This window comes from Lycorma delicatula, chromosome 3 (assembly GCF_047948215.1).
Source record: "Lycorma delicatula isolate Av1 chromosome 3, ASM4794821v1, whole genome shotgun sequence".
Classification (NCBI taxonomy): Eukaryota; Metazoa; Arthropoda; class Insecta; order Hemiptera; family Fulgoridae; genus Lycorma; species Lycorma delicatula.
This window is the reverse complement of record NC_134457.1, coordinates 18080687-18108251: the sequence shown is the minus strand read 5'-3', so window position 1 is coordinate 18108251 and position 27565 is coordinate 18080687. Positions and strand designations below refer to the sequence as shown.

The 27565-nt window shown below is 27.2% G+C and overlaps 1 protein-coding gene across 1 annotated transcript in view; it reads right to left on the bottom strand.

Annotated features, from left to right (window-relative positions):
* Positions 1-4382: 4382 nt before the first annotated feature.
* Positions 4383-27565, bottom strand: part of Phm (Peptidylglycine-alpha-hydroxylating monooxygenase) — a 104620-nt gene continuing 81437 nt past the window's right edge. The window contains exons 6-10 of the mRNA XM_075359488.1: positions 25138-25186; positions 22505-22650; positions 19644-19786; positions 11518-11567; positions 4383-8209 (exon numbers count right to left, since the gene is read on the bottom strand). Of these exons, the coding sequence (XP_075215603.1) occupies positions 8044-8209; positions 11518-11567; positions 19644-19786; positions 22505-22650; positions 25138-25186 (554 nt within the window). The 3' untranslated portion in view covers positions 4383-8043. The remainder of the gene's footprint in view (positions 8210-11517; positions 11568-19643; positions 19787-22504; positions 22651-25137; positions 25187-27565) is intronic.

Below are 27565 nucleotides of genomic sequence, written 5' to 3'. Positions count from 1 at the left end.
TTTGCTAAAATCATTGTTTAAATCAATTAATTTTCTAATTTAGTAATAGCTACAACAAAAACCACTGTAAAATTTGTACGATGAATATTTATTTATATGTAAGTGTGTGTGAGTGTGTGTGTGTGTGTGTGTGTGTGAATGAATAGTTTCATCATAATATTTTTGGGAATCATAGTATTATTATTTACACATACATATAGGTATCACAATATGCTGATATATTAATGTATATATACAATACATAATTAAAAAATAATATATAATTTAAATAAAAAATAAATTTAATTTACTTAATTTTTGGTGATATATCATACATGCAAATCTTACATTTAATTCTTATACATTTATAACTTAATAAGTAAATTTATCATTGGTGGCTCAAGGAACTTATGAATGAAGAGGTTTTGAGACAAGGAAGATGTATTCTTTAGTTGATATATAAAATCACATGATTGAATTAAAATTAAAATGTTTGATTATAAGTTAAATTTTAGTAAAAGCTAGTTGCGTTTGTACAGATTTAAATACTAGACAGTGGTTATTGATGCACTTCAATAGTTAGGGTTCAATTAACCACACATCTCAGGAGTGGTCAACCTGAGTCTATACAAGACTTATACCTCATATATATAAAATCCTCATCTCATTGGGTCACAGGGGGGTTTTGCTTATTATTCACTAGTTGAACAGATTGCGAAGTACACATTAGGAAATAAAATAAAATATAGAAAATAAAAAATTATTACACATGTAAATTCATGTTTTTTTTTTTTTTGCTTTAAAATCTTTCTTTTAACCTCTTTTATTCTAAATGTTCTATAAATCTATTGCTTAGAATTTACTAAAATATTTTACTAATTTTGTACCTTTAATAAATAAAGAGAAATTAAAAAAAAATTTTTTTTAATTTTAATTTTCAAGGTAGTTTTTCTAAGTCCAATAATCTTGAACAGGGTCAAATTATATTTGACCCTGTTCAAGATTATTGGAAATAAAAATATTTTAGAATAATTTTTTAAAAACAAATTATGGAACATATAGAAAATTCATGTATAGGCCACCTCAGATGTATGTAAGAGTATAATTAAGTAAAGACAATTAGAAACCAACCATAACAAGTAAAAATATTTAAATATATTTTAATTAACTATTTTATGCAATAATTTATTTTTTTCAAATAACAACTAATATAATTATAAAAATAAATAAAATTTGCTATAATACATAGGCTGTCTATTTAAAAAAATAAAGTATAAATACAAATTCATTAAACATCAGTCTTTAATAAATAAAATTAAATAAATAAAATATAAAAATAAAAAAACTCTATGATATGCATAAAAAAATTAAAAAAACTTAACGATTAAACATTTTTATTTATTACTAATTTTATAACTTCATCTACTGTGTTAATGAACAACTATTAATGTAAAAATAATTAATTCATTCTTTGTGCATTAATATATTTAATTAATTATAAAATAATTACAGTGGGATGCCAATTAAGCAAATGCTGATTTTCTTAATGTTCAACCATCTGGATTGATTACATCAGTACGAGGCAATTAAAAAAATTAATACAACATTTAAAAAATCTAAAATACTATTCAAATAAAGCTTTTCTTCAACAGGAAATGTATTTTTATCAATCTTTATTTTTACTGGATTTGTTAGTTGACTTTTTTTGCAATTTGTGTAGCACTAATCATAAGTTAATTATAAAATTAACTTCTGAAAAGATTGATGGAAATACATTAATTGGACAAGCGTGAACTATGATGTAATGACTTGCATACAGAACTATCACATATAAAAGATCATGAATGTCTCTTGCTATGGACTGGTTGGAGTGACAAAAAGTATGCAATTTTACAAAGATTCTTTGTTAAAAAAAATTATGTGAGCAGCTGATAAATGATCTATATTAAAGCAAGAACAGATACATTTTTTTTTTTAAGAAGAAATAGTGTTTTTATAGGCGCATATCTGTGTTGCATATTAAGTCTGTTACTAACTTTTATTCTGTTAAACATACTGTATATTTTTTATTTTCTGTCATTTTTAAGAAAGGATACATTTTTATTACTCAACAGAAACTTAATTTCTCTTCAATAAATTTTTTTCTTAAATGTTTTTTAGATGAGATTTTTTTGTAAAATAGTAGGGTAATAAATTCTTTAAAATAATTTTTGTAAATTATATTTTATAAATTATGATTCTTTTATTAGCAAATTTCTACTACTTGAAGATTTTTTTTGGGGGCTTATTACTTTATCTGTTTTTTATTACATTGTAGATATGTTCTGATTATGATTATCTTTTTAATTTTACTGAAATAAATTAATTTTTATTATTTTCATCTTTTTATTACGTGTTACTAATTAAAATTAGAATGAAATGCCCAGTACGTGCAATAAACCTTTCTTTAAAGCTTCCAGTTATCTGGATTTGCCCTTGCAAAGGTCAATCTGAATAATTGGTGTTCCACTGTAACTGATCTCAATCTGAATTGAAACTTTTGAAACTTATTTTATTCTCTATTGTTAAAAAAAAAGAAACATAAAAAATAAGTAGATGATTTGTTCATATAATACTTATAAATAAAGCAATTTTGTCCTACCATTTAATATACAAGTATGTACATACTTTTTCTTTTTTAGTCGATATGTTTTTAGATAATTTTTAGTTTTGAAATATACTTATGTATTAGTAATTTGAAACAGTTGTGTGTAATTAATTATTAAAAGTAAAATTTACTACAATTTCTTGGACAATGAAGTGATTTAAGTATGTTATCTATGATTAGTCATTGAAATTACAATTAATGTTATATAATTATCATAATTTAATTAATTACATCCATAAGATATTTTATTAATTAAATTATTTTACGTTTAGACAATATAATACTGATATTTGATCTTTAAATTAATTAAATATTAATAAAAATTGTAATAAAGCTGTTATCATGCCTTCTAGATAAAATAATGAATAATAGTGCTTAGTTATCTTTTGTTTATTTTATTCTTACAGTTTATTGATGAATAATAAAAACTAAGTTACTAGAGAGTGATTGTTTTATTAAACTGAAAATATTGATCGTGAGATCAAATTATTAGTAAGTGATAGTTACATTCATATTATAATACATTATAGTGGGAAAAGCTAAAGAAATCTTATCTTAGCTGAAATATTTCAGGTACAAAAACTTTTTGATATTTCTGTATCAGTTGAATCTAAACAGTTATTAATTTACTAAACAGTAGCTAAACAACAACAACATCTTTTAACAAAGTTAATAAAGAATTCATTAAATATCATGTCAAATTATAATAACATTTTAAAAATATCTAAAGCTTCTTTTGAAGTTAATTAACAACACTTTCTTCTGTGGGATTACCAGTAATAAGTTTATTCAATGTGTCCATCTTAAAAAGGTTAGAAAATTCAATAAGTATGTAAGCAATTAATATATACAGCATATATTGTTGAGTTTGCTGATTTATTTTGTGGTTTTTATCAGATTTTGACTTTGACTTTTTAACATAGTTGCCATTTATAACAGCACTGCTGATAACTACTGAAGAAGGTGCTGGTAATTAACACGTGCTTTACGGTTCTTGGCCCCGAGGTCAAGAATATTTCATTTACTAGTGACTGGCGTAATTCTTGGTATAACTTAATCAAAATCGGGGTTGTTTTACTTGTTTTTTCTTACTCGTTATATGTATTCCAAAAGAATAATAGGTATATAGTGTTAATTTTTTCTTAATTTTATTGATTATTGTGTTCTTGACCCTGGGGTCAGTAGCCGTTTCTTTGCATAACATATTCTTGTGTGTAGCGCCAAGACCCGATTTTATGTTGTGAAGTTATATATTTATAGCGGCTCTTGCTCTCAGAGTCAATAATGAAAACACGCAGACATGATCATTCATGCACGTTAGAAGACTATATTTTATGGCTCTTATGTTTTGCGTCATATAGGGTCATTAAATACAGACATGTTGATTCTTGTCAGATCTTTTGAACAATAATTTTGGTGTTGCAATGCTGCTCCTCAGTTTGTGTATAACCATTGATCTAGTTAGTTAGTGTCGTTTTGATCTTTAGATAAAATAAGATTATGTCTTCACGAGGAAAGAAGTTACTTGCATTAGCTTTGATGCAACCTGACTCTGAAAGTGAAAGTGAAAGTGAACTATTCAGTTGTGATGATAGCGTTTATGACCAGAATTATGAACCTGAAAGTGAATTTAGCAGTGACAGTAGTGATGCAAGTGACAAAATAATGATTATTATTGAAATTTTTGTAATTTGATTTTTAAATGTATTTATCTGTTTATTCTTAATAAAAATGTGTTGTCAAAAAAAAAAACACTAATGAAAACTAATGACGATTTTTTGTTTATTGATAAACGTACTGTGTAATAACAAAAGGTTTTTACAAGAATATGTCATAATTTTTTTTGGGAAAAAATAATAAGAAAATATTTCAACGTTTTATTGCCTCTTACCACGGTTCTTGTTGCCGGTCAAGATAAATAAATACTTAATGTAGTGTACAGTGTAGTGTAGTAAACGGCATAGCTACAAAAGAGATGTAGATGCCAATAGAGCACTCTGTAAAAGTGTGTGTTCTTGACGACGGGGACAAGAGCTGTCGTTTTGTAACTGTCTATCTCTTTACTCCGGGGATAAGAACCGTTTACAACTAATTTTGTTAATATCAAACAACCGTACGGAACGTGTTAACTGTGAAAAATTCTTTGAAAGAAGAACCGGAATTTTAAAAGTGAGTCATTTACTATTAAATCATTTTAAAATAAAGAATGTTAATAAAGATAGTTTTGTTTAATGTGAGGTTTAAAAAAATTATCTAAATAACCACAAGTAACAAAATATTTATTTTTATTACTTTTTCATCACAAACATCTTGTAAAGAAGAGGATTTATAATATTTTTTTTGTAAAGTTAAGATTTACAGAAAGGTAACAACTGCCAAGAAAAAAACAGTTTTTGATCATTCCATTATCAGTCGTGATTTTGTTTATTTGGTTATTATTTAGTTCATTTAAATCTTTATTTTTATAAATCCAATATCTTGGTTCTTATTAAAATTTGCCTAGTTGAAATTTCAATAATCTTCAGTAAAATTTACATGTTTGGCAGCAAATCAATAATCTTCTATAACATCAATAACAATATTCTATTATAATGTCTTAAAAGTCTTAAAAATAACTCACAATTCCTGGTTTGATAGTTAAAACTAACATAATTCATCCAGATAATTTTATATCTATAAAGAGATTTATTTATGAAAAACAGATTTTAATATTATTTCCTCATATTTATCATTTTGAGATTTATTTCCATTCAGAATTTATAGTTAACTAAGTAACAATACAAAGGCAAAAATTAATTTAAAAAATTGTAAGTATTTATTTTAATTGTTTTAGTTTTTAAAAAAATCTACTGTAATGTAAAGTGAAGATTGAACAAATTTGAAGAAATTGAACAAATTTATGAAATTCTTTTATTAAAATTTTGCAATGATAGTAATTGTTTATCAAAGAACCTTATCACCTTTCTTTGTTTATTGGCTTATTACAGACTGCATTGTTCATAAGTGAGCTAAACATTTTAATTTCATTAATAGATTGTGTGTTTATTAGATTATAAAATATAAAAAACTTGACTGATGGAAAAAGAAACAAAATTATTGTACCTAAATAATGTTCATAAATATACTTAATTAATATAGACAAAAAAATATTAATTTAAAATAAATTTCTCCATAAACTTTGAAAGACCATGATTATATTTTGCAAAAATACATAGTCCCTCATTCTTTCTTGAGTACATTGTGTCCATTACTTAAAATTCTTTAACAATTTTCATTTTATCTTCAAAAAATATTCTAACAGTGATGAAATGTAAAATAAAACATTTTTAAATGCAGAAAAAATAGTTGTTACCAAATTTTGATATTATTTCACCAACTTTACCCCTATGAATGGACCAGATGTTAACTAATTGATTTTCTGTATTAGTAATTTATTAACAATTTTCTGTTAGGCAACATTTCAGTACATAACACCATGTTGGGCCATCTGGTTAGTGATGGATCAGTCAATTCCTTTGAAGAATGACCATTCGCCTATAAAAATTTCTTTCTTTAAGGTATCTTCTTATTTGCCGTTAAAACTTTAAGGGTTCAGTTTCTTAATTGGATTGTATAAATCCAATATTTGGTTCAGATTAGGAATTGCATAAATGCCTGACTGGACATTTAGTATCTACTACTAAACTGGGTGTTCTATTCTATGGCCGCATTTCACTGATTTTCTTGCTATCTCAACCATATACAGTATTAATCAATTCTATTTTATTTTTAATTCTCAGAATGAGAAAACAATTCTGGTTGTACAATTGCTGGAAATTAGAGAAAATTCTGAATATTGTCTTGTTCAGTCAGATGTTCCCATATGGTGCTAGTGCAGTAGAGTTGAGCGAGTTTTTCTATCTATAACTTTTTGTTTCTGGAGGAAGACACATATATTGAAGCATATAATTTACTTGTCAAAATAAAATAATTTTTTCCAATAATAAAATGTTCCCATCCGATGAACAATAAACATTTTAATCCTGCTCTGCAAGTGGATTTGACTTCCACTACCAGAAAGAATAATAATAATAAAGTAATATATTTTTGAGCAGAGGACTTTTCCTTATAACTTGATCATTTAGTGCGTGAATCATGTTTTCTCACTAATAACCCATTCCTCTTTCCTTATCCTCAATCACTTCTTCCGTTTTAAGGGAATATCTTCACCTTTGTGGACATATCCAAGGACAGTTTTCTATTAAGGGATTCTAGAAAAGCTTTTCAAAGTTTGATTACCTTGTAGGTCTTTGATCTTGTTTTTAATGAATTTTATTTCATAACTTTCCTACTTACTTCTATTGTAACATAGAGCCTCGTGATTGTTCTAGAGGTCTTTCTTTTTTTAAATTATGTAACAGTCCACATTTTTATTATTTTACTTCTATTCAATAAACCTTAAGAAGATATTTATTTTATACGCATATTTCAAGTACCCTAGGTATTATAACATCTAATGGTACCTATTTTTTTGTAATTGTTTATAACATATCCTCCTGATTTTAAAGACACTTTATTTCTTGTATTTTGATTTTCCAAAATACTTTCAGTCTTTCTTACCTACAATATTGTTACAGCTCAATATACAATATTATTACATTCAAACTTAAATATAACCATATTGATTTTAAAATCAATATTGTTTTCAGCTTCATCAATTTGTTTTTGATAAATATCAATCATTTATATAATGTTTATCTTGTCTTTTAGCAGATATATATTTTTTCTGTTTTCTTTACCTCCACTTTTTGGCTTTATGTTAACTTCTTAATTAAACATCCATTTTATCTTTCTTCTTAAAAACATGTGTTTCTAGTAGAAAGAAAAATAAATAAATTATAATGGGCAGCAATTATGTCTAAAAATTTTTTTTCTAATAAGATGTACGGTTGTTGATTCAATTTTTTTTTATAGATAACATTAATTATTTTCTTTTTTCATTATTTTTTGATTTGATAAAAAAATAGTAAAATAATTGATTTATATAACTTATTTTAGCATACCTAAAAATGCTTTTAATACAAATAACCATGCACATTTAAGTTAAGATTTTGGATTAGCTCATTTGTAAAAGAGATTGTTCATAAAAAATGTTGTATTAGTGATGAAGATTGATAGTTATATTAATTCAATGATAGTACATAATATTAAATGCTTTTATAACATTCAATGTACTATTTTTTGTCATATTATTCTGAATTTATTCATTTTTTAATAAATCATGGCATTTCAACTTTTACGTATAATAATGGTAATTTTATCTGATGTATTTGCATTTTGAAGGATATTATTAAAGAAAATTATATTTACAGGAAGACAGAAGAAATAGGAATTAATTTAACTAATTAAGAGATGAATAAATAATAATTTAATTTAATTTAAAGTGTTGATGCTTCTCTGTTTGGTATATTATTCAGTTCTTGATCTCGACTCCAGTAATATAGTGGTGGACCTCGAGAAAAACAATATTTCTGTTCCAGTGGTGATTTTCCTTCAACCCAGTACATTAAGTAGAAGTTGCACATCTCATCCTTATTTGTTGCCCTGAAAATAGTTATTTAATCAGCATTTGTATTAAACAAAATTAATAACTGCTTTAAGTGAGGTTTGAATTTGTATACCTTTATGTTTAGTGAAAGATAAAAATATACAAAATGTATTAAAAAAACAACAAGAATTTTAATTTTTATCAAAAAAAAATTACATATTCTTCCACACTGATATTGTCTCCTTAAAATATTCTCACATAGATGCAACACACTTATACCATTAAATTATACCATTCTAAATGCAAAATTTTATGTTAATCCTTTGTTCTATCATTTTCAGACAAAATAGTCACTCATAATAAAATACATCCTCATTACTCAGCTACCAATTTTGAACTATGTATCTTATATGATTGAAAATATTGATGTACATTACAGACAGCTGCTATTGTATGGGAAAATAATAATAAAGTCAAAAAACACAGCATGCAGAATTAAAAAATTGTTTTTTTTTGTTTTTTTTATCACATCTCATACTTACTTCAGGTACTTTAAAGAAAGAGGCTAACTATTCAGTCAATTTATTTTTTATCACAAACAATTTAATTATCACTGAATTGATTAAAAAAATATTATTTTATTGGTAATGGAGGATTCTTCAGAGGTTATTTTGAGTATAGCTACACGTGTTGAGTTTACATTATTTGCTACATGTCTAGTCAGTTATCCTAAATTGCTTTCATTCTGAGAGTAAGGTTCTGATAACATTACAACCTGAAATGATTGTAGCCTTTTTTGTAATTATACACGAGTTGCATACCAAATAGTCAGCATAATTAATATTCATTTATTGACACCAAAATTCACCTAATATTTACATAATCATTAAACAATACATAATGTTTGTTTCTTTACATTACGGGGAACTGTAAATATCTTTTCAAGATCAGGATTTTGAGGAATCATATACAATCAAGGAAGGTAGCTTCTTTACCTAAGATTCCATCACTGGGATCACTCTTTATATTGGGCACTAACCAATTCAGAGTTGAGAGGTGAAGAAAAAGAAGTTGTCTCTGTCATTAGCAGTGCAATATCAATATTTTATATAAACTCTAACAGAGTAATGTCTTTGTTACTAACCAAATAGATTATTCAATTTATTAAGGAAAAGTAGAAAAAAATGTAAAAAAAAAATTAATGTAAAATTTCTAATTAAATTCTAACATTGTTTTTTCGACAAAATAAAGAAAATAGGAAAAGATATTGTGGATATAAAAAAAGACTATTTTTTAAACAAAACAAAAAATTATGTATTTTTTTGGACACTTTTTCTTTTTAATATTTTTTCTATATAATAATATTCTTTCTGCTGTTTATTGTTTTTTGTTCGATTTTAGTAGATATTGATGCATTTCTATGAAAAAATTTTAACTTTTAAGAATTAGAAATAAGCTGTATTTAATTAAAACTTCTGATATTTGGATAGATATTTTTTTCTTAAATGAAGAATTCAAGCATGATGTATAAGTATTTAATTGTAAACTAAGTTTATTAATGCATTTTAAAATACAATTTTTCTGAAACTTGTTAAAGATCTGTTATTGTTTGTTCTGTTTATCCCCTTTTTTATTTTACTTTTGTCAGCAAACAGAGAGTTTAGAAGTAAGAATACAAAATATACAGAAACATAAATATACATTTTTCTGTTATATATTATTTAAAGGATATATAAGTTTTTTTCAGAAATTCTATTTTTATTTTTCAATGTAGTCATCTTGCAGTTTGATATGTTTAGTAAAACACTTTCCAAGTTTTTAATATCCTCAGTATAATGTGATTTGTCTAACTCTGCAAAATGAGTAGTTGTCTTAGCTTTGAACTCGTCATTTGAATTGAATCTTTGTTCAAAAACCATTTCTTCAGGTTTGAGAAGAGAAAGTTGTTGCTGGGAGCCAAATCCGGTGAATATGGTGCATGTGGAAGGACTTTGAACTGAAGGTCCATGGAGTTTTGCAGCAACAACTTGAGACATGTGTGCAGGCGAATTATCGTGATGATTATCATCAGTGTTTTTTTTTGCCCAGATGTGTATGTTTAGTCTGAATAGCAGCGTAGTGAAGCGTAATACTCTCTGTTGATGGTCTTGCCATTTTCCAGGTAGTCTAAGGGCACACCATGAGAATCTCTAAAAACCATAGTCATGACATTTCCTGCAAGTGGAAATAACATGCAATTTAAAATTGCATGTTATTGTGTTTAATATTTTAGTTTAAGTTTTAATTTTGTTTTAAATTTCTAATTTTTTTTTTTTTTTTTGGTCGCATCTACAATTAATCATTAGCAACTTATCAGTGTAATGTAACTGTACCAGTAAATTTGTAGTCTTGAAATTTTTTACTTTGAAATCAGCTGATTTACGATGTCAATTTTACCACTAGACCAACCCAGTGGGTTGTTATTGTTTTATTACATTTTATATTTTACATTTACATTTTTTTTTCCGGGTGATGATAACATAAAAATGTTTTTCGCCTCCCAAAAAAAAAGTGGAACTATTTTCACTTTTTTTTGTGTACTTTCATCTGCTCCCACCTATTGTTTAGATTGTTCTTTGGTTTATGGCATGTAATGGTGAATCCATGTTTCATCTACAAGTGAAATTGCATTTAAATAAGTATAAACACCCTCGAGAATTGTTCAGTCTAATGAATTTTTGGTTGACTGTTAACAATCAATCACAGCACCCATTGAGTGGAAAGGTTTTTCATGTCCAAAAAGTTGTGTAAAACGTAGTGATTAGGGTCTATCGAAATGTTTGCAATGTCAGCATACCTTCAGTTGACGATCAACTAATATGGCATTGTAAATTTTTATGATGATTTCTTTGATCCAGCAGTTTTTGAGCACCATGAATGTTACCTTGAGTGATGTATGACTATGTTTAAATTCTGTAGCCCACATTTTACAGTCAAAAAGGGGAAGATTTCTTTAAATCTTTTTGTATGCCCATTGATATTAAACCTTTTGAAATATTTTAAAACAGTTTGAACTCAGTTTTATCTATTTTCCAGGAAATGTTAAAACTTGTTTGCTATACTTGATCCATACTAACAAATAACTAAATTCATGCATCTGTAACTTGGGTGAATACCATCTAAGGATCACACTTGACAAATATCAGTCATTTGATTACATTTGTGCCATCTCCATGTTAGAACTTAAGGAATGCCCCTATGTATTGTTGTACATTTTTCTAATTGTAATAAATAGTGTTATTTATTGTATTAACTTATATCATGTTAGTTTTCAGCTGTATTAAAAGTAAGTTTACATTATGAAATAAAGATACATTTTACTTACCCAATATAGGTTATTGAATTTCTTCTGCTTTCCATTGTACACCTAGCAGCCTGAAAAATTATAAGAAAAGTATAAATTAATTTGTATACAAAGTTACATTCAAGGGAGTCACAACTATGTATGTGATAACTACTCCACTGAGCATGAAAATATCTTGTATTAACTAAATTATTTAGAGAAGTACTTCTTATTGCAATATAAAAATATTTCTTAAAACTACTTTCCTCATAAATCCATGCTGATCAATTTGTGAAATATTTCTTTACTGCCCGTTTAATAATATTTTATTAATTAAAATAATTTTTTTGCTGAATTCAGAAGTTTTGTTATATACATGTTTATTAGCGTAATTAATGGTGTTTATTTTTTATTTTTGTTTATGGATAAGTGTAATAAACAATTGGGCATATTAGCCTTTTTTTAAAAGCTTTTATTTAACTCGCTTTAGGAATATCAAATCTTGCAACTGCTATATCTTTTGATCTATCATATGAAAATCAATGAAATTTGCTACACGTATATGACTTGGATGACAATACAGCATATGATGTCGGAATTTGATATGACCCACACCCACGCGCTACCCCTACAATAAATTCATGCAATTAGTTGAAAATTTTCGTTTCTCATGGACTATCGTATGAAAATGATTGAAATTTGGTACACGTATGTAACTTCGATGTGTAAAAATAAATATTTTTACTATTTGTTTAGTTTTAAAAAAAATACAAAATACAAAAAAAATTACAAAAATATAATTGATTACATATAAAAAATTATTTTTTAAAAAAGCTTTTATTTAACTAATATTAATATTATCATTAATAAAAAAAAGGAAACAAATTAGAAAAACCCTCTAAAATGTAAAAAATAAGAATTAAATCAAATTGAGAATTTAAAAAAAAGTATAATATATTAACAAATATAAAAATGCACTGAAAAGTAAAAAAAAATTATATAAATATCTAATAAATAAATGTAATAATTATTAAATTTTAAAATTAAAAGTAATGAAAATATAGTTAAATAAAAGCGTGGCGCAGTTTTTATAACAATATTTTTGAATAAGTATTTATAGACATTTGCTGTATTTTAAAATACATTTTTTGTTTAATGAGGTTGTTTAGTATACGTATATACTTTATTTATCTGTAATAAATTAACTCAAATTTTAATTCTTTGATGGTTCAAATTTACACCGTGATGACCTTTAAGGGTTAATAAGATTAAAAATAAAAATTAAATTTAGAAATCTTGCACAAAGTTATTACATTTTGACGGTTATCTGAAAAATTATTAATTATTATCATTATTATAATTGTAATCGTAATTATGAATTCATTAAATAAAAATTCATAATTAATTAAAATGAAACGTTTAGCAGGAAGAGTGCGTTCAGTTTGGCTTAGATTACAAGCAGAATTCGAAGCTGAACTTCAACAATGTGAGAACACGTACAAAAAAAGCGAGTGGGTGCATTTCCCAGATTGTTACTTGCAGCTAGTCAGTCTCAACTGGAGAGGTTCCAGCAGAACTTTCCGCCTCCTCGCGTCGTTATGGAAAAAGAAAATGAAGATTAATTGCTGTAAAAATAAATGTTGTGTTGTTTTAAATAAATTATAAAAACTGCGCCACGCTTTAACTAAATATTTTCATTACTTTTAATTTTAAAATTTAATAATTATTACATTTATTTATTGGTTATTTATTAGATATTTATATAATTTATTTTTTACTTTTCAGTACATTTTTTTCTTGTTAATATATTATATTTTTTTGTTTAAAATTCTCAATTTGATTTAATTCTTATTTTTTACTTTTTAGAGGGTTTTTCTAATTTGTTTCCTTTTTTTATTAATGTTAATATTAATATTAGTTAAATAAAAGCTTTTTTAAAAAATAATTTTTTATATGTAATCAAATATATTTTTGTAATTTTTTTGTTTTTTTGTATTTTTTTATTATTCATATATCACTACCTGATAATTACACTTGATGTGAAAATTTGGTATGATTCATTTATTTTAAGAGAACAAGTTAGAGAGTAATGACTAGATTCTCAGAATTGGTAAACTGTTCCTTTACAACTTGATGGCAATATCTGAAATGTCTTAGGGACTTGGAAAGCTAAAAAGTCTTAGACTTGGTATCTTGAAAACTAAAAAGATGTGAAACAAGGATAAAATCCCAGTAATTATGTTATAAATAAATTATATCTTATAGAACATTTTATAGTTGATAACTGAATTTTTCTGATTATTGTTAACAAAAGAAATACCAATGAAATGTGCTGCTTTAAGGAAATTAATTTGTGTTTGTTATAAGCACATAACTGAGCAATTGTATATAAAATTAAAATTAAAAAAAACATTGCTGTGTTTTAATCTCTTAAATTTAAAATATATGTATTTAAAATGTGAACTTGCATAATATGTTTTCACTTGTGTAATACTGTTTATGTAACAATTTTTTTAAAGCAGTATTTTTTACTTTCTTGAATAAGGTTTCTTTTCTGATAGAATAATCAGACGCTATGATAAAATAAAAAAACAATTTATTGAATAGTATGACAAGATTAATTTGGATGACCAATTAAAAATGATTAAATATCAAAATGACTCATTTTCAAAATAACAAAATTCTCTTTTCCATACAATCTTTTGTAGCTAATTTCCACACTAATTTAATGAAATAAGACAATTGCTCAATATAATTATAAATTGCTAATCAGTGTAATCACTATTAACAATATAGCTAAGTTAAAACCCGTGGGAATTCTAATGAAACTTATTATGTCTGAAAGGAATTTTGAAGGAAAGAATTTCATTACATTGGAACTGAGTTTTTTCCTACTTAATTTTAAGAAAAACTTGCGACAAGATATACACAATTGAATTGAGAAAAGTAAATTATTTGTAGAGGTAAAATCTAACATATGTAATAATTGGCTGTTTGTCAATCATTAGGATTATTGTCATAATACAAGAAATATTGAATTTTCCGAATATTCTTAATGTGACCCTAATCAGATAATAGCTTCATAAATCAAGTATTACGATTAAATTATTTTCTTATTTTTGACTTATTTGTAAAACCTTAAAATAATTAAAATATTAGTATTCTTAAATAGCTTACCAAATTATAAACCAGAATTGAACAACTCTTAATAAAAGTATTGGCTAGAAGTTCTACCTAATCAGAGAAATTGTAAATAATCTAGTAATTAAATTTATATTATTCATGCCTAGATTAGTTTTCTTATACAGGCTGATGGCATCCTTAGACTAATAATAAAAAATAGGGAAAGATGTCATCAAGAAGAAAAGGGAAAGCTGGTAAAGCATACAGAAGCAATGAGTGATGAATAGTGTGAGTAAGAAAATACAGCTATAATGGACATGCACAATTATGTTACTTGGATATAAGATTATTAAACCCTAAATTTCAAAGAAAAATTAAAATTTGTATTTTTTTATAGATGTAAAGATCATTAACTTCAATTTGGAAAATTGTCTAGCATGACAAGTATAAAACAAATAAATTATTAATTTTTTTTTTCAAAAAATAATTTTATGATTCTTTTTGAAATCAAGGTTTATTTTTTACAGAATTAATTAATAGTATTTGCTACTAGCCAGGTGTTCTCACAGCTTTGATGTAAATGAAGAAATAATAATAGTAATAATGTTATCTCATAGAAACTCTTCTTTTATCACACCATCCCTAACAATTTGTTTTACATATTCCAAATATTGCTTGCCTGCACAATTTTTCCCTTCTACCTGCCCCTCCAACATTAAAGCGACTATTCCAGGATGCTGTAATATGTGGTCTATAAGTCTGTCTCTTCTTTTTACTATAATTTTTCCAAATGCTTTTCTCTTTATCAATTTGCTGCAACACCTCTTCATTTGTCACTTTATCCTTAAAGTATACCATACATATAAGTATGTAGGCCTGTATTTGGTCTTATAACTATGGACCCCATTGACTGATTTTCTTTAAACTTGGCAGGCAGATACTACCTTTGGGGGGGAAAGAATGTATCAAATTTTGTGGAGTAGAAAAAGGAGTGGGGGTGTTTTGACCAAAATAAAGTTTTAAATCTTTACTGGGGCACTTAAGCAAAAACGTTTTTCTTACAAAAATTGAAATTTTTATGTCAAGATCATAAATTACCAAAAACTTCTATTTAATAGGTATTTAATGGTCTGTGGTAACAAAAAATATTTTTTTAATTTAAATAAAAAAATGTTTTAAATTAATTTTTAATTCATCTTGCAAGTTACCCATTGCATTTAAAATAAAAATCTTAATTTGTTGATAGCCTTTACTCTTAAGTATTTCTTGAAAAAAAAAAAATTAGCCAAAGATTTTCATCCCCTTATATATTGACTAGTGTAGCTGGGAAAGTTATACAATTCACGCCTGATTTTTTTTATTAGAATCACAATTTTACAGCAGTATTCACACCCATAATTACTGAAGAACTTTCCTAACACAACTACTGTATAGTTTTATTTTATACTGTTGCTTATTAGTAAAAATTAAATGATAAATTAAAGACAAAAACAATGTAGAAACTTTGAATAGAAAGAAAATACGCTATAGAACAAAATAAAAACTAGCATTTAGTGGACTGGAAATATAGCAGTACAGCAATTAAACGGTATTAGTTGATAAAGTGTAGCATGACTTAACTTCATTAATTTATTTTTTATGAAAGTAAACATTAGAATTATAATCTAAAACATTTAACTAAGTGTGCCAAAAGTGCTGTTCATTTATCAGTATGATAAAGTATTTAAACGTTAAAAAACCACCGACAAATTAAAACAATTGACATTTTTAATTCTTGGAAGATCTCCCATGACCTTTATGTTATTATTGTCCAGGACCTTTGGTCTCAATACAGTAACTTCAAAAAAAGTTTATTTTCGTATTTAGAAAGTGTTTTCTAAATGTTTTTTTTTTTGAAGTTCATTTATATATTGTTCTTATTATAATTTCTAAACATTTCAGACTGAAATCGGAAATGCTATTGCCCAAAGCTCAACTTAATTAAAATAAATGCTTCCAATTGAGCATTGACATTTATTATTGGAATAAAATTTTGATATACAAGTATATACAATATACTTTTGTATGTTAATTTAAAAATATATTTATTTATTAAAATATTTATTTTTTGCTACGATTGTTCGTGATGGTTGGTGGTGATAATATTAACTGAAAAATAAACTTGGGCTATGGCAAACTGAACCAGATTTTATTGAAGTTTTATTATAGATTTTTTTAAAGAACTTATTTCAAAATATTTTCAAATGCCTTTGTGATCATCGAGTCACAATGCAGATGGTTGCAAATATGATTGAAAATGTTTTAAAGTAAGTTTTTAAATATGTTTTATTATAAAATTTGGTTTATCATTGCAAAAGTTTATATTTTAAAATTAAAATTCTTTTAATATTATCTTTTGTGACCGCATAGGATCACTTTAATTAGTCCATTATCCAAGTCTCTTTGATGTGACTGTTTGGGCCTTGCATTCCTCCCAGTACTTTTTCATACACTCTGATCTTGTGCCTTTTCTAGTGTTCAAAATGTTCATATTGTGAGTTTTTTCTTGTGAAGCGAGTGTTTTTGTTTGTGATTTTCTTGTTTAATTTAATCTTTTGTGTGGTGTCTTCTTGTGTAAAGCCAATTTCCTTCAGATCCTCTCTTATTTCTCTGATTCATCTGCTCCTGTCCTGGTGTTTTTCAAGTCGAGATTGTAGTGAACTAACTGTTTCAGAAGTTTTTAATCTTACATCCTCATGATATCTCAAAAGAAACCTAGTCTCCTCTTACGCATAGTATCAGTGATGGGTTCTAACTCTTTGTATGTGACTTCATCAGACACAATGCACCACTGTTTGTCTTTCTGGTATTTTTTTTTCAGTGCAGCTTCTTCCAATAATTTTTTGATTTTATGAAGTCTGTCTGTCTTTGATTGTTCATTAAAGTGGAAGAGTGTTTCTGCTGCATAAGTGACTTTTGGTTTTTGGTGTTCTATTTATTTGTTTTTGGTGTATTTTTGCATTTATAGATAGGCATTTTGAATTGTTAGTGTACTAGGTTAATTTTTGAGCTTTAGCTACTTTGTTTTCTAATTTGGACTGAGGTTTTTTGTTTAGGTTGTTTGTTATTATTTCTCCAATATTTAAATTGAGTTACTATTATGTTTATGTTTACTTCTTTTAATTGTGTTGTTTTTTGGGGGATAATTTCTGTCTTTTTGAATGACATTTTGAGGCTAATATTAATTGCAATGTTTTTGAAGTTCTCATATCTATGATTTAGCTTCATCAGTGTTGTTTGCTAGCAGTGCTAAGGTTCGGGCGAAACCAATACGGTTTGTTTTGATTTTCGGCCTATTTTTACGAGGGTTGTTTGAAAAGTTTTCAACCTCAACATGAAGGTGGCAGCCCTCACCAACAAAAGTTAGGAAATGTATTTGTATATGTGTTGAAAGGTACTCACTAAATTTTCAGCCATTTTGGTTGCTTAGTTGTTTGATAATCGTTTGAGTAAGTCATTGTGAGTGATTTTATGAAAATGGAAAAAATCAAATATCATGCTGTGATTAAATACTTGCATTTGAAAGGAAATACGTCTATGTAAATTAAAACCGGGTTGGGTGCTGTTTACGGGGACCCTGCCCCATCACTTGCCACTGTGAAAAGATGGGCAGTTGAATTTAAACGGTTGTACCAGCTTGGTTGATGATGAGCGTTTGGGATGGCCAAAAATTGCAACCATTACTGAAAAAAAGTTCACCAAATGGTACTGGGTTACTGCTGAATTAAGGTTAGAGAGATAGCAGAGGCTATGGGCACATCAAAAGAACGTGTTTGTCATTTATTAACTGAAGAATTGGATATGCATAAGCTATGTGCGCGCGTTGATTGCCACGTTTGCTCACTTTGGACCAAAAATCCATTCGAATGAGCATTTCCAAGGCCCTGCTTGAGCAGTTTAAGCAAAACAAGTCAGATTTTTTGCATCGATTTATAACTTCAGATGGAACTTGGATCCACTACTACATGCCTTAGACGAAATAACAGACAAAATGGTGGACTGCAAAGGGTGAAGCTGCTCTGAAAAAGGCAAAGACGGTTCCATTGGCTGGGAAGGTGATGGTGACTGTTTTTTGGGATAGTAACGGAATTTTTTTTATCGATTGTCTTCAAAAAGGTAAAACAATAACAGGATAGTATTACACATCATTACTTGACAAGCTGATGACAGAAATTGCAAAAAAAACAGCCACATTTGAAGAAGAAGTGATTTTTCATCAGAACAGTGCACCTGCTCACACTTTGATGGTCGCCATGGCTAAAATTCACGAATTGCACTTTGAATTGGTTGACCACTCACTGTATTCATAAGATCTAGCCCCAAATGACTTTTTCTTGTTTCCTAACCTTAAAGTTTTGCTTGGAGGACAGAGATTTTCATCAGACGAGGAGATTATCGCATATGTAAATGCCTATTTTGCGGAGAAAGACCCCCAGCTACTATTTGGATGGGTTAAAGAGGTTAGAGCATCACTGGAAAAATTGTATCGACTTCAAAGGAGACTTTGTTGAAAAATAAAACTATACTTGATAGAAAAAATACATCTTTCTATGTTAAACAAAACTTTTCATACAACTTCGTACTTTTAGGGAGATTTTTTTGAGCCATTCCCTAATTACCATTTCTAGAGTACAGTTGAATAATAATGGTGAGAACCCATAACCTTGAGTTTTAATCTAATATAGAATTCTATTATTGAAGAAATATTAAAGTTTTACTTAATCATATTTTTAGTGAATGTCTTTTCTGTAAGTTATCAATAATTTTTTCTTTACTATTAAGTTAACTAAAAATAATGGTAAATAAAATATTGAGATTGTGGTTTTAACCAGTTTTCATTTAATTTTTCTGATGATATAAAAAAAATCCTATATGTTCTGAATGATATCCTGTATAAATCCTATAGATTATCCGAGCTATGTAATAACAGTCATGTATCTGAAAAATGTGAGAACATTTTAAAAGTAATTTCAATTTAAAATTATATAAAAAGAAAGAAATCATACCACTATATCTGATTTATGGATTTTAATATCATTTTGAATTGGATAAAACATTTGAGGTTTTAGAGGGTCATGTTTTCCCAGTAATGTCCATTCATCAATGCCTCGTTCATTTGCTCTTACTCTATAGCCAGATACTACCTTACCTGAAATGTAAAAAAATATTCATACATTAATTAAATAACTGTAAAGAAAATTATTAGTTAATAAACTACTTTTTTATTTATTTTCATGTAAAAGGACATTTAGACAATTCTGCAAGAAAGAAGTATTTGTATTCATCAAAAATGGTTTTACATTATTTAAGGAATATTATTACATCCTCAAATACTATAGTTATTTAGGATATATAAAAAATTTTAACTTGATCTACAGGCAATAATTTGTTTGCTTGAATGTCTTTACACCAAGAGTAATGTTAAATTAGTAACTATGATTTTTTAAGATTTTTAAAATATTTCATTATTTACATAATCATATTAGGTTACTGACATTTACTTCTTGCAAACCTGTGGGAATATATTTTATTTTTTGTTGCAGCAGTTTGATCAGTGTAACATATCAACTGATACAGTATAATATACAGTAATATACCAGTTACTGGTACAGTATATATTTATATCAATACAAATAGAATATATTGATAATGATTGTTGCAACATACAGTAAAAACATTTTGTGAACTATTTACTTGTATGAGTGGATAAGAATGATACTCTTTTTTTTCATTCTAGCAACTACAAGTTCACACCTAATTATACTTATCACACAGTATTTTTTCTAATGAGAAATAAGTTTTGTTTTATGCAAAAAATGGTAAATTGGGCAGAAATTTCCAGATGAGACACAGATTCTATCACTTTGCTATGGAAATGAGTAGAGAAGGAATTGACCTCCATGTTGAAGGAAAATGATGGATTAGTACAAGTAGAAGAATTATTTTGTAGCATAACCTTTTTAAGTATTAAACATTTTTTTTTATATTTTGATAGCAAGAATGGCTGGTGAGATTATGCTGATTTTTAAAAATTTTTATTTCAGGTGGAATCAGGACACGTAGCTTTCACCTAATACAAACCTCAGTTAAATTAATTGTGCTACTGGTAGATTAATAAAAATATAGATAAAATAGTTAAGTTTACAATTGTGAAAATTATACGTGTCATTTAAACCAATAAACTAATATCAACAAAACATTTAAATAAGTGATAATAAAATGACATTAAGAGATTAATAAAGAGACAGTAAGAGTAAAATACATCTATGGAATTAATTGTAAACAAATATATATATTTGAAAAACTAGTAGGCAAACAAAGATATAACAGCATATAAATAAAAACATTTTAAAACGTACCTGGGTGAAAAACATGTGAATTGTGAGACAAAATTACAGTCCAAGGAGTGGGGGCACACAAGTTCCCCTAAAAAACCAAGGAAATGTCTGCAAACTTTGTCGGCAAGGACGATCATGGCAACAGTGTTCTGGGACAGGCAAGGTGTTCTTCTTATTGATTTTCTCGAGCGTGGTGCAACAATAAACTCTGAGCGGTACTGCCAAACATTGCAAAACCTTAGGAGAGCTGTCCAAAACAAGCGCCGAGGAAAATTGTCATCCAAAATTTTGCTTTTGCATGACAATGTCCGACCTGACATGGCAAACCGTATGCAAGAACTCTTGAACTCGTTCAACTGGGAAGTTTTTCCTCATCCCCCTACAGTGCAGATCTTGCTGCAAGTGATTTTCACTTGTTCCCGAAAATGAAGACTTGGCTAGCAACACAGCGTTTTGACGACGATGAGGAGCTCCAAGTACGCATCACTGAGTGGTTGAGATCACAGGCGGCAGATTTCTGATACAGGAATTTCAAAGCTTGTCCACCGCTATGATAAGTGCCTGAATTTGTATGGTGATTATGTTGAAAAGTAGTATTTTAGTCCCTCTTTCACATGTATATAATAAAAAGTTTTTCTTGTACTTGGATTTTTTAAAATTCCAAAACGTTCCTTTCTGAATAGCCCTCGATAGTTTCTGAATAGCCCTATATGGTCAAAAGTAAAGAATAAACTGAAAATTAATAATAAACTTGGATGTTAAGAAAAATATTAATTTAGAGACATAAACATAAACAAACACGTATGAATGAACAGGTAAATTTTGAAAATGATGAATTATTTAAATTGGTAATCCTGTTTTGATTGCTAGGGAACAGAACTTTACATACATATTATAAGATCTAAACTGAAGATACAAAAACAATGCTTTGCAGAAAATCATAGAAAAAGGGAAAATAAAAAGACAGAATAGAAAAGACAAAAGAGCGATGACTAAATTTGTCACAGGAAATCCTCTATCCTACACCAATGGGATCGATCAACACTACTCCCCTAGATACACCAAGATGTAATCTTCATCTTCTAGCTAAAATTTGTATGACTACTTTGTATTACATAGGTGTTTATAGTAGCCAGACTCCAAGGCTCAAAGATCCTTGACACTTCTCTTATGTCGGACCTTGCTAAGACAAGGTTACAGATGTTACTTGCACATTAGCTGCATGAAAACGACCATGTAACCAGTCAAGAAACTCTTGCCTGTTTTAATTGCTACCTTAACTGAAGTAAATATTCATTCAGTTGATCCTGATAACTGTCAGTTTTTGGTAATATGTTAATTAATATAATTGATACTAGACATATCGTTTTTTATTGATGAGTCCACAGATCCAAAAAGCTTGTTATATAAATTGGTCATTTAATATTAGGGTTACTACTATTTTTTTATGTTCATAGGTGGTTTTTAATAAAAATTAATTACAGAACACAAGACAACAATGCATTTCAAGTATATTTATTTCAACTCACCTAAACTATGAGTATGTGTTCTGAAGGCAAATGGATGTATAGTTTTATTTTCTTTTATTTCACAAGATGTCTCCATATATTCAACAGTTTTTGGTGGTATAAGTCCAGCAGTTCCAAGAAGTAAAACTCCAGCCAGCCTTTGCATTCTGTTTGAAAAGAAGCATACATGTTATTAACGGAAAACTAGTAAACATTGGTTTTAGGTAGAAAAAGAATAATATATTTTAATTGTATGAGTGATTAGTTGCTACAAATATTGAGGATCTTTGGCAAGTATCTTCTAGTTAAGTAAATGGATGAGGCAAAGGATATTATTTCATAGGCTATTTATAAATTAATCTTCTGACGGGTATTATAAACAGTTTCTGTAGTAACATAGTGCATATGTAATAGACATCAGGGAAGCTAAAATATCATCATACATACAGTCAGTCGTTATTTTGTTCTGTACTGTTAGTAGTACATGGTGAAATATGGAGGTGATGTGATGAAATATATACTCTGCTTCACAATTACTGAACTTTGTGAAAACCTTTTCTAAAATTTCCAGGTCCACTCTTTATGGAATTGTTACTAACTTACTTACAATAGTGGTAGGTACTGCGCTCAAAAATGAAAGAAGGTTGAATGGACTTTTCTTCAACAATACCAGAATTAAAGAAGTGAATTTCTTGATAGTATTATTATTGGAAGTGAGATGGATTCAGTTCATTAATATTGAGACAAAAAAGGAAATCAGAACAGCTGATACATAGACTTGCCAAACAATCCCAAAAAATTTAAACAAACCAATTTTAACAAAATGTGATGATGGTTGCTGTGTTTTGGGACCATAAAAGAGTTTTGTTGGGAGAATTTGTGAAGATAGATCCTGAAATAACTGCTGATGTTTATTGTGAAATACTCACAAAACTTAGGAGAGCGATGTAGAATAAACAGCAAGGAATGCTAATGAAGGGGGTTTGTTATTTTCTTGAAATGCACAGCCTCACACCACCATTAGCATTAAAGGTATACTAAACAAGTTTAAAGAGAAGATATTTTATTATCCCCCTTACAGTCCTGATATGGCACCATCTAATTTTCATTTGTTCACAAAACTGAAGAATTTGCTGGCAACACTTCAAAACTAATGGTGAACTCATAGATGGAGTCAGCGAATAGATAGATACCTTGGCAGCACTGTTTTTTGAAAAGGGATTGGACAAGCTGGTATCAAGACACGACAAGTCTTGAATTTGGGTGGGGACATTGTTGAGAAGTAATATAAGTTTGTATGTTACTTGTGTAATAGTAAATTTTTTCAATTTATTTTGTTCATTTTTATCACTCGACCGTAGTTTAATTTATAATTAGTCCTCGTATTTTGTTTGAAGAATGTTAATGAACTGGTTATCATAAATATAATGCAGACAGCAGTTTGAATGGATTATTGTTTGCTAATGGTATTTATTGGTTGATGTGGAGAGCATATGAATACCTTCTTATTTTTCTACCTCAAGCTGATAATTAGTAAATTTAATGTTTTTTATCCTTTACAATTTTAGTCAGCCTTGAATGGTGAGATGGATAAAATAATAAATAAAAATAAAAATGCCTTATCCTTTAAGAGATATGTAAATGTAGAAGGGCCTATGGTATCCATTATATCAACAAACCAACTAATGCCTCTTTTGTAACTCATTCTATAGAATGCCAAAAAATCAGTTTTTGACTTTAAATAGAAAATAAAATAAAATTTGAGGGTGGTCATTTACTTTTTTAATCCTCAAATTAAGAAAGTAAAAATGGTAAGGTGCAAAGTGAGTGGTTTTATGACATTTATTCTTATAATTTGAATCCTGTAACTTTTATCTTCTGTGATTCCACCTCAGAAAATTGGTAATATACGTAGGAGTCTTATTTAAGAAACCACAATATTCATTAGATAACAAAAACAATATGATTCTGAAGACAGTTTGCTTGGATGTGAAAATGTGTTAGTTAATCATATTGTAACTGTCACTTAGAAGATTAACAAAGAAAAAAATGATAGCAAAATTATTATTTATTAAATCTATAGTTACAAAAAAATAATACAAACAAATAAATAAATAATTGGTTATGTAGCAGTTTTTTCTTTGGAGAGTTATAGTTTTAATAATTATGTTATTAATATTTTTAATTCTATTTATATTTAATTAAAAAAAACTACTATAAATTTTCTTCTTTTACTTATCATTTTACTAGTCTAGAAATAAAGCTAGATTTCTGAATACAATCGTTTTAAAACAAGTAAAATATTCATTAATTTTTTATATTCTCTTCTAGTTTTTCCCACTGGTTGATTTTGTTTCAGGTGAAATAATTTTTTATATTATCATTTTACACATCAAAACAAAAGATTTCATTTCTTACCAAAACTGTACTACCATGACATTTTATCTTAGAGGTTTTAATATTTTTTAAATTTCAGATGTATATAACATTTAAGATCACAGTAAAATTCTCATCAAAAATAAAATATTCAGAAGATAAGAGTCTGAAAATCTTTAAAAACTATTTTATAAAAATGATACTCTGTATGTGTATGTGGGTGTGTATGTGTGTGAGAGAGAGAGAGAGAGAAAATTAACTGTTGAAAAGATACATACGGTCTTTCAGTGTAATGTAGAAAAACTCCTGAATTATCTCTGCTTCCATCTGAAAAAAGAAATGTTTACATTGCAATTCATTGTATTCTAACTATAAAATAAAATATATACATTATAGAATAGTGCCACATAAAGTATTATATTGTCAAAAGTTTTTTGTTCGCAGTACATTTAACTTTGTAATTAATTTATAACTTATACACTATATAGATAATTATGTGTTATACACAGTGCTCATTCAAAGTTTGCCATTGTTAGGATATGTCAAACTATAACACCTACAAAAATTTTTAAATGGGTACATCACTTATTTTTTTCTAACCATTAAAAATAGTGTTAGCATTTTTCAAATCACTTCATTTTTCCAACTTTATTTTTAAAAATAAAAATCTCTAATCTTTTTGGAAGTTTTCAATAGAAATAATCATGGTAAGGCATTTTTATTCAAGGGTATTTTCCTGTAAATGTAAATCCACTTTTCATTAAGTAGCTCTTACATTTACATTCGGCTTTAATAGATGAAAAGCAGTATTGTAGCTGACTTAATTTTTTTCCAATGTAGCTCAAGGTTTTAATGTAAATTTTATAAGAAATATACTTTTAAAACATATTTATTCTTGGGTATTTTACTTTAAATGTAAGTATTTACTGGCTACACCAGTTGGACCTGTGTATGTACTTTAAACCCAAGTCTACAGCATTGTTAAGTTAGCCTTTTGTTGTCATTTTGGAATGAACTGAATCTCAGTTGAAATTCATGTATGCTGGATTTGTTTTTGGCTTGATGTTTTACAAGTAGTTAATAAAATGACAATGACTTGAAACAAAGATGCAGAGGACTTAATTGGTATATAAGAGGAAATACTATATGACAACGTAGAGTATGAACATCGACTATGATGACATGATGACTATGTCCTTCAATCAGAAGCACAGTTATCACATGAATACTCATGTATTTCCAGCAAATTCGTTTTGATTACCATGTAACTCAGAATCTCAATAAAAATTGGTGGATTGGCAGACTAGGACTCTGAGAATGGCCAGCCACAATCCTTTAGATTTCTTTGTATGGGATCAAATAAAGAAATCAGAGCATGAAAAAACTTATAAATAATGTTCATAGATTGTTATGTTAAACGTGTAGTGATAATCGAGGTCATCATTTTGAGCAAATAATGAAATAATGTCACCATAAGTTAATTAAATGATATATTAAATAATTTTTGTTATAAAATTATTTTAAGATAAGTAGACCTACCTTTAACTTTAATGATTTGTATATAAAAATTTTCAGATTTTTTTTGTTTTGTTTGGTTTTCAATAAAATAGATTTAAAAAACTTGATTTAAGATTTGTTGACTTCAATTACATTATTTTTCTCAGAATTTAATTTTTCCTTTATAAGTTTTCTTTGGTTACTGGCAATATAAAGTAAATTTACATCAATTCTGAAAAAGCTTCTTTGGTATCAGTTTCAACTTTTACAACAATTTTTTCAGAAATTACTGACGATTCAGTTCTAGGACCAACTTTTCACATAAGATTGCATGTAAAACCATTATTAATTTCTCTCCATAGAATTTAAGTATAACATTGTTTGGCCTTAACAACAGAAAAGTTTGGGCAAAATCTTTTGGTAGCTTTAACTCAAAGACAAAGTATTTTCAAACCTATATTTATATGAACTTTTTCATCATTTTGATGATAAGAATACACCACTTCTTGAAACATTCTGCATATATACACTTACTTTAAAAAGTTGTTTAGTAAAATATACTAAAAAAAATTTTTTTAATTATTCATTTTTAATAAATGTTTCGAAGAGGAATTTTGGTCTATACCAAACCATAACTGGTGATATGATTTGTATAAAGTGCTGTACAGTTAGTTTAGCAAGTAATACAACATTCAGCAGTTCAAGCCAGATATATCAGGCTGATGAAACTACATAAATTGTATTGGCTTGTAATTTCTCAATGAAACATAAATATCCTAAACCAATTTCAGACACAAAAAAATGTTTAATCTATTTTCAAGCATTAACTAGTAACTTCATTGTGTCATTACATTACTTGGAAAACTTTATGTACAATATTCAGATAAACAGAAAATACCTATGTTTAATCTCCTAGATTTAGGATATACACATTCTAAGAAATGTTTAGAAAGAAACCATTTAACATATTTTTCCATGATAAACTAAAGTTATAGATTCATTACTAATGTATAGAAATACTTATCAAAGATGCACTGAAAATGAAATTTCAGTTTAAGTTAACTTTGACAATCAATTTGGATAATTTCAATGATAGTAGTGATTTTATTGTATTATTCATTATTCGTGTTGAATTAAAAATTTTTATTTTTAAAAGTATCATGTAATTTAAAGCGAAATTAAATATAGTGTGATTTTATGCTCTGCATT